Source organism: Salmo salar, chromosome 19 (assembly GCF_965601325.2).
Source record: "Salmo salar chromosome 19, fSalSal1, whole genome shotgun sequence".
NCBI classification, from domain to species: domain Eukaryota; kingdom Metazoa; phylum Chordata; class Actinopteri; order Salmoniformes; family Salmonidae; genus Salmo; species Salmo salar.
The window spans coordinates 88,958,110-88,967,500 of record NC_138309.1 but is presented as its reverse complement, the minus strand read 5'-3'; the positions used below and the strand labels follow the sequence as shown (position 1 = coordinate 88,967,500).

Genomic DNA, 9,391 nt, shown 5'->3' with positions numbered 1-9,391 from the left:
ACTTATGTAAATGTCATATTTCAGTTTTTTATGGGATATTGTGTGTAGATTGAGTCAAAAAACAAACAATTTAATCCATTTTAGAATAAGAGTGTAACGTAACAAAATGTGGAAAAGTCAAGTGTTCTGAATAATTTTCGAATGCGCTATATCAATCAATACACAAAGGTATGCAATGATCCAACTACTGTTACAAGTTACAGGAAGAATGTGGAAGAAAGACAGAGAATAACCTGTATTGGATGTTGCATGAATGGTTACGTCAACCCTCCTGTTACTTCAACCCTCCTGTTACATCAACCCTCCTGTTACTTCAACCCTCCTGTTACTTCAACCCTCCTGTTACTTCAACCCTCCTGTTACTTCAACCCTCCTGTTACATCAACCCTCCTGTTACATCAACCCTCCTGTTACTTCAACCATTCTGTTATGTCAACCCTCCTGTTACTTCAACCCTCCTGTTATGTCAACCCTCCTGTTACTTCAACCATTCTGTTATGTCAATCCTCCTGTTACTTCAACCCTCCTGTTACTTCAACCCTCCTGTTACTTCAACCATTCTGTTATGTCAACCCTCTTGTTACTTCAACCCTCCTGTTACTTCAACCCTCCTGTTACTTCAACCCTCCTGTTATGTCAACCCTCCTGTTATGTCAACCCTCCTGTTATGTCAACCATTCTGTTATGTCAACCCTCCTGTTATGTCAACCCTCCTGTTACTGTCAACCCTCCTGTTATGTCAACCCTCCTGTTATGTCAACCCTCCTGTTATGTCAACCCTCCTGTTATGTCAACCCTCCTGTTATGTCAACCCTCCTGTTATGTCAACTCTCCTGTTATGATAATCCTCCTGTTATGTCAACCCTCCTGTTATGATAATCCTCCTGTTACGTCAACCCTCCTGTTACTTCAACCCTCCTGTTATGTCAACCCTCCTGTTATGTCAACCATTCTGTTATGTCAACCCTCCTGTTATGTCAACCCTCCTGTTATGTCAACCATTCTGTTATGTCAACCCTCCTGTTATGTCAAAACTCCTGTTACTTCAACCATTCTGTTATGTCAACCCTCCTGTTACTTCAACCCTCCTGTTACTTCAACCCTCCTGTTACTTCAACCATTCTGTTATGTCAACCCTCCTGTTACTTCAACCCTCCTGTTACTTCAACCCTCCTGTTACTTCAACCCTCCTGTTACTTCAACCCTCCTGTTACTTCAACCATTCTGTTATGTCAACCCTCCTGTTACTTCAACCCTCCTGTTACTTCAACCCTCCTGTTACTTCAACCCTCCTGTTACTTCAACCCTCCTGTTACTTCAACCATTCTGTTATGTCAACCCTCCTGTTATGTCAACCCTCCTGTTATGTCAACCCTCCTGTTATGTCAACCCTCCTGTTATGTCAACCCTCCTGTTATGTCAACCATTCTGTTATGTCAACCCTCCTGTTACTTCAACCCTCCTGTTATGTCAACCCTCCTGTTACTTCAACCCTCCTGTACTTCAACCCTCCTGTTACTTCAACCCTCCTGTTATGTCAAAACTCCTGTTACTTCAACCATTCTGTTATGTCAACCCTCCTGTTACTTCAACCCTCCTGTTACTTCAACCCTCCTGTTACTTCAACCATTCTGTTATGTCAACCCTCCTGTTACTTCAACCCTCCTGTTACTTCAACCCTCCTGTTACTTCAACCCTCCTGTTACTTCAACCCTCCTGTTACTTCAACCCTCCTGTTACTTCAACCATTCTGTTATGTCAACCCTCCTGTTACTTCAACCCTCCTGTTATGTCAAAACTCCTGTTACTTCAACCATTCTGTTATGTCAACCCTCCTGTTACTTCAACCCTCCTGTTACTTCAACCCTCCTGTTACTTCAACCATTCTGTTATGTCAACCCTCCTGTTACTTCAACCCTCCTGTTACTTCAACCCTCCTGTTACTTCAACCCTCCTGTTATGTCAACCCTCTTGTTACTTCAGCCCTCCTGTTACTTCAACCCTCCTGTTACTTCAACCCTCCTGTTACTTCAACCATTCTGTTATGTCAACCCTCCTGTTACTTCAACCCTCCTGTTACTTCAACCCTCCTGTTACTTCAACCCTCCTGTTATGTCAACCCTCCTGTTATGTCAACCATTCTGTTATGTCAACCCTCCTGTTATGTCAACCCTCCTGTTATGTCAACCCTCCTGTTATGTCAACCATTCTGTTATGTCAACCCTCCTGTTACTTCAACCCTCCTGTTACTTCAACCCTCCTGTTACTTCAACCCTCCTGTTATGTCAACCCTCTTGTTACTTCAGCCCTCCTGTTACTTCAACCCTCCTGTTACTTCAACCCTCCTGTTACTTCAACCCTCCTGTTACTTCAACCATTCTGTTATGTCAACCCTCCTGTTACTTCAACCCTCCTGTTACTTCAACCCTCCTGTTACTTCAACCCTCCTGTTACTTCAACCCTCCTGTTACTTCAACCCTCCTGTTACTTCAATTCTCCTGTTATGTCAACCCTCCTGTTATGTCAACCCTCCTGTTATGTCAACCCTCCTGTTATGATAATCCTCCTGTTATGTCAACCCTCTTGTTACTTCAGCCCTCCTGTTACTTCAACCCTCCTGTTACTTCAACCCTCCTGTTACTTCAACCCTCCTGTTACTTCAACCATTCTGTTATGTCAACCCTCCTGTTACTTCAACCCTCCTGTTACTTCAACCCTCCTGTTACTTCAACCCTCCTGTTACTTCAACCCTCCTGTTACTTCAACCCTCCTGTTACTTCAATCCTCCTGTTATGTCAACCCTCCTGTTATGTCAACCCTCCTGTTATGTCAACCCTCCTGTTATGATAATCCTCCTGTTACGTCAACCCTCCTGTTATGTCAACCCTCCTGTTCCGTTGACCCTCCTGTTCCGTCGACCCTCCTGTCTCACAAGGGGTCTGAGGATCTCATCTCGGTACCTAATGGCAGTCAGGCTACCTCTGGCGAGCACATGGAGGGCTGTGCGGCCCCCCAAAGAAATGCCACCCTACACCATGACTGACCCACCGCCAAACCGGTCATGCTGGAGGATGTTGCAGGCAGCAGAACGTTCTCCACGGCGTCTCCAGACTCTGTCACATCTGTCACGTGCTCAGTGTGAACCTGCTTTCATCTGTGAAGAGCACAGGGAGCCAGTGGCGAATTTGCCAATCTTGGTGTTCTCTGGCAAATGCCAAACATCCTGCACGGTGTTGGGCTGTAAGCACAACCCCCACCTGTGGACGTCGGGCCCTCATACCACCCTCATGGAGTCTGTTTCTGACCGTTTGAGCAGACACATGCACATTTGTGGCCTGCTGGAGGTCATTTTGCAGGGCTCTGGCAGTGCTTATCCTGCTCCTCCTTGCACAAAGGCGGAGGTAGCGGTCCTGCTGCTGGGTTGTTGCCCTCCTACGGCCTCCTCCACGTCTCCTGATGTACTGGCCTGTCTCCTGGTAGCGCCTCCATGCTCTGGACACTACGCTGACAGACACAGCAAACCTTCTTGCCACAGCTCGCATTGATGTGCCATCCTGGATGAGCTGCACTACCTGAGCCACTTGTGTGGGTTGTAGACTCCGTCTCATGCTACCACTAGAGTGAAAGCACCGCCAGCATTCAAAAGTGACCAAAACATCAGCCAGGAAGCATAGGAACTGAGAAGTGGTCTGTGGTCCCCACCTTCAGAACCACTCCTTTATTGGGGGTGTCTTGCTAATTGCCTATAATTTCCACCTGTTGTCTATTCCATTTGCACAACTGCATGTGAAATTTATTGTCAATCAGTGTTGCTTCCTAAGTGGACAGTTTGAGTTCACAGAAGTGTGATTGACTTAGAGTTACATTGTGTTGTTTAAGTGTTCCCTTTATTTTTTTGAGCAGTGTATATTGCAGTTTTGTCATACAACCCAATGTCACAGATGTCTCAAGTTTTGAGGGAGCATGTAATTGACATGCTTACAACAGGAATGTCCACCAGAGCTGTTGCCAGATCATTTATTGTTCATTTCTCTACCATAAGCCGCCTCAAAAGTTGTTTTAGATCATTTGGCAGTACATCCAATCGGCCTCACAACCGCAGACCATGTGTAACCACACCAGTCCAGGGCCTCCACATCCAGATTGTTCACCTGCGGGATGGTCTGAGACGAGCCACCCGGACAGCTGATGAAACTGTGGGTTTGTACAACCAAAGAATTTCTGCACAAACTATCAGAAACCGTCTGAGGGAAGCTCATCCACGTGCTCGTCGTCCTCGCCAGGGTCTTGATCTGACTGCAGTTTGGCGTCGTAACCGACTTCAGTGGGCCAAATGCTCACCTTCGATGACCACTGGCACGCTGGAGAAGTCTGCTCTTCACGGATGAATCCCGGTTTCAACTGTACCGGGCAGATGGCAGGCATGTGGGCAAGTGATTTGCTGATTTTTAACGTTGTGAACAGAGTGCCCCATGGTGGCGGTGGGGTTATGGTATTGGGCAGGCAGAAGCTACGGACAACGAACACAATTTAATTTTATCAATGGCAGTTTGAATGTACAGAGATACGTGGTGAGATCCTGAGGCCCATTGTCGTGCCATTCATCCGCCGCCATCACCTCATGTTTCAGCATGATAATGCACGGCTCCATGTCGCATGGATCTGTACACAATTCCTGGAAGCTGAAAATGTCCCAGTTCTTCCATGGCCTGCATACTCACCAGACATGTCACCCATTGAGCATGTTTGGGATGCTCTGGATCGACGTGTACGACAGAGTGTTCCAGTTCCCCGCCAATATCCAGCGACTTCACACAGCCATTGAAGAGGAGTTGGGGACAACATTCCACAGGTCACAATCAACAGCCTGATCAACTCTGTGTGAAGGAGATGTGTCTCGCTGCATGAGGCAAATGATGGTCACACCAGATCTATGACCAACAAACAAACAAATGCATATCTGTATTCCCAGTCATGTGAAAGCCATAGATTAGGGCCTAGAAATTATTTAAATTGACTGGTTTTGTTATATGAAATTGTTGCATGTTGCGTTGATATTTTTGTTCAGTATAAATGTGTGATATGAGCTGTTCTCACAGGGCTATGCAGTGATGAACTTTGTAGTGAAGTACACTCCTGGCAGGCAGGCATACCTGAGACCCCATCATGACTCCTCCACATTCACCATCAACGTTGCGCTCAACAGCAAAGGAACTGACTTCCAGGTAAGACATTGTAGTGAATCTATAAACAGGAACTGACTTCCAGGTAAGACATTGTAGTGAATCTATAAACAGGAACTGACTTCCAGGTAAGACATTGTAGTGAATCTATAAACAGGAACTGACTTCCAGGTAAGACATTGTAGTGAATCTATAAACAGGAACTGACTTCCAGGTAAGACATTGTAGTGAATCTATAAACAGGAACTGACTTCCAGGTAAGACATTGTACTGTATCTCAACACAAACGTGCCGCCCCCTCCCTATACACCTCCCTATACCGTAGCTTACTGTAGAGAACACAGTAATGACAGTACTCAGTAACACAGAGATTGATCAAAATACCCCCTTGGTGTAAAGTACTTTGATGTAAAAAATTAAAGTACTACTTTAATACATTCCTGAATAAAATAATGTACTTTTTACTCCATACATTTTCCTTGACACCCAAAAGTTACATTTTGAATGCTTAGCAACATAGGGAAATGGTCAAATTCACGCACTTATCAAGAGAACATCCCTGGTCATCCCTACTGCCTCTGATCTGGAGGACTCACTAAACAGAGAACATCCCTGGTCGTCCCTACTGCCTCTGATCTGGAGGACTCACTAAACAGAGAACATCCCTGGTCGTCCCTACTACCTCTGATCTGGAGGACTCACTAAACAGAGAACATCCCTGGTCATCCCTACTGCCTCTGATCTGGAGGACTCGCTAAACAGAGAACATCCCTGGTCATCCCTACTGCCTCTGATCTGGAGGACTCACTAAACAGAGAACATCCCTGGTCATCCCTACTGCCTCTGATCTGGAGGACTCACTAAACAGAGAACATCCCTGGTCATCCCTACTGCCTCTGATCTGGAGGACTCACTAAACAGAGAACATCCCTGGTCATCACTACTGCCTCTGATCTGGAGGACTCACTAAACAGAGAACATCCCTGGTCATCCCTACTGCCTCTGATCTGGAGGACTCACTAAACAGAGAACATCCCTGGTCCTCCCTACTGCCTCTGATCTTTAGGACTCACTAAACAGAGAACATCCCTGGTCCTCCCTACTGCCTCTGACCTGGAGGACTCACTAAACAGAGAACATCCCTGGTCCTCCCTACTGCCTCTGATCTGGAGGACTCACTAAACAGAGAACATCCCTGGTCGTCCCTACTGCCTCTGATCTTTAGGACTCACTAAACAGAGAACATCCCTGGTCATCCCTACTGCCTCTGATCTGGTGGACTCACTAAACAGAGAACATCCCTGGTCATCCCTACTGCCTCTGATCTGGAGGACTCACTAAACAGAGAACATCCCTGGTCATCCCTACTGCCTCTGATCTGGAGGACTCACTAAACAGAGAACATCCCTGGTCGTCCCTACTGCCTCTGATCTGGAGGACTCACTAAACAGAGAACATCTCTGGTCGTCCCTACTGCCTCTGATCTGGAGGACTCACTAAACAGAGAACATCCCTGGTCATCCCTACTGCCTCTGATCTGGAGGACTCACTAAACAGAGAACATCCCTGGTCATCCCTACTGCCTCTGATCTGGAGGACTCACTAAACAGAGAACATCCCTGGTCGTCCCTACTGCCTCTGATCTGGAGGACTCACTAAACAGAGAACATCTCTGGTCGTCCCTACTGCCTCTGATCTGGTGGACTCACTAAACAGAGAACATCCCTGGTCATCTCTACTGCCTCTGATCTGGTGGACTCACTAAACACAAATGCATCGTTTGTCAATTATGTCTGATTGTTGGAGTGTGACCCCTGGCTATCTGTACATTAAAAAAAAAAAAATGGTGCTGTCTGCTTTGCTTAATATATGGAATTAAAAATTATGTATACTTAAGTATTTTTTTAGCAGTTACATTTACTTTTGATACTTAACTATATTTAAACCCAAATACTTTTAGATTTTTCTTTACTTTTACTCAAGTATGACAATTGGGTACTTTTTCTACCACTGCCCCCCCCCCCCTCTCTCCTCCCTCCTTTACTCTCTATCTCTCTCCCCCCCTTCTTTCTCTTTCTCTATATCTCTACTCTCCCTCTCTCTCTCGCTCCCCCCTTCTCTCTCTTTCTCTATATCTCTACTCTCCCTCTTTCTCTCGCTCCCCCCTTCTCTCTCTTTCTCTATATCTCTACTCTCCCTCTTTCTCTCGCTCCCCCCTTCTCTCTCTCTCTATATATCTCTACTCTCCCTCTTTCTCTCGCTCCCCCCTTCTCTCTCTTTCTCTATATCTCTACTCTCCCTCTTTCTCTCGCTCCCCCCGCCCGCCCTCTCTCTTTCTCTATATCTCTACTCTCCCTTTTTCTCTCGCTCCTCCCGCCCTCTCTCTCTCTATATATCTCTACTCTCCCTCTTTCTCTCGCTCCCCCCTTCTCTCTCTCTCTATATATCTCTACTCTCCCTCTTTCTCTCGCTCCCCCCTTCTCTCTCTTTCTCTATATCTCTACTCTCCCTCTTTCTCTCGCTCCTCCCGCCCTCTCTCTCTCTCTCCAGGGTGGAGGTTGTCGGTTCCACAGGTATAACTGCTCTCTAGATTCTCCCAGGAAGGGGTGGAGCTTCATGCACCCAGGCCGTCTGACGCACCTCCACGAAGGCCTGCCCACCACCAACGGAACTCGCTACATCGCTGTCTCCTTCATCGACCCTTGAACTCTATAGTACGCCAGCATAGGATTTGATCAGGTTTCATTTTGTTTTTGTTTTGTTTTTGTAATTTGATCTATTTTGTTTGTAATGATGAAGTGCCTTATGTTGTACTTTATATGTTTTACTGATGCCAGTTACTGTACAAATAAATAAATAAATAAATAGTTTTAAAAGACAAAGGAATTGTGGGTGATGTCATGCCAGAGTCAGACGATCCCCTTAATTTGAAACTCTCTGTCAAACAGAGTGTGGTGCCTTAAAGGGACGTGATTACTTGTAATCGCTGTCAGTCAGCGGTTTAGGTAAAAGCTTAATTCTTCATCTTCAAATCACTCATACTGTAATAATCATTATTTATTAGTCAGCAATCCAACCCATACTCTTAAGGAAACATCTATGTGTTAAGGATTAATGCCAACGGGCATTCCTGGCTTGTCTTAGCTGTTTTAATTCAATTACTTGTTTTGTATGTTTCACATAAAGTTGTCTAGTTTTGAAACCATTTTCCATGTTCTGTCTACACCTTTTTTTTTTGTTGTAAACTTTGGGTTGCAGTTTGTTACCTGATGCTAATATGACTTACATGCCCAAGGAAAGATATTTTAATTTTGGTAACTTTGCACACTAGATAATAAAATATATGACATCAGAATTTAATATGAAATCTGAAATTCTAGTTCAATATTGTCAAAAATATTTTTACTTGACATGATTTTTACATCGCAGGACAATAAGTCGTTGATGGCGTTTCGTTCCTGAGATGTTTACGTTCTCTGAAAGTTGTTTGTGAATGAACTTTGAACTTCAGTTCAAAGTGTTTAACTTATTGTGAAATTGATGGAAATTGAATAAAATATGTAACAAAAAACATGAATAGCGATTTTATTTTTTATATATTTTTTTCACTTCCTTTCAACTGCATTTTGTTTGGAGAAATTATCCTGGATGACAGAGTACCCAATAGTCAACGGGAGATGTGGAAGTTCTAGCTACAAACAGCTAGTCTAGAGCACAGTGGTTGCAATGCCAGCATGGTGTGTGCAATGCCAGGGTTGGGGGTTCAATTCCCATGGGGGGGGGCCAGTACAAAAAAAAAATGCATGAAACGAAATGTATGTATTCACTTACTGTAAGTCGCTCTGGATAAGAGCGTCTGCTAAAAGGACTAAAATGTTGTAGTTTCTCCTTCTGTTCGCTTGAAGCCATCCATCAGCCACCATTTAAATTATCTTTTTCTCTGCATTGCTAACAAGGAAAAGATTGCAATCTGTCGATGGAATTTAGACTCCCTCATCAGAAATGCCAATCTGTTCACCCTTATTGTGTTTAAAAAAAAGACTGTCTTAAGAACAGTTCACCCCTCTTATCACCCCTCCCCAATATACACGCACACACACACACACGTGTACCCGTGCAGAATCAATCACTGGCAGTGAAGAATGCATGACCCCAGTTTGGCTAGGGAGTGGTACTATGCTTCGTTGAGAGGTGGGTGGGGGTCTGTC

The 9,391-nt window shown here is 44.9% G+C and overlaps 1 protein-coding gene across 2 annotated transcripts in view; it reads left to right on the top strand.

Annotated features, from left to right (window-relative positions):
* The window catches only part of LOC106579751 (procollagen-lysine,2-oxoglutarate 5-dioxygenase 2), a 129,685-nt gene extending 120,925 nt beyond the window's left edge, over window positions 1-8,760 (top strand). For both annotated transcript variants that reach the window (XM_082966025.1, XM_045702853.2), the window contains 2 exons: window positions 5,100-5,225; window positions 7,734-8,760. In XM_082966025.1, coding sequence (XP_082822151.1) covers window positions 5,100-5,225; window positions 7,734-7,889 — 282 coding nt within the window. In that variant the 3' untranslated portion in view covers window positions 7,890-8,760. The remainder of the gene's footprint in view (window positions 1-5,099; window positions 5,226-7,733) is intronic.
* The last annotated feature ends 631 nt before the right edge of the window (window positions 8,761-9,391 follow it).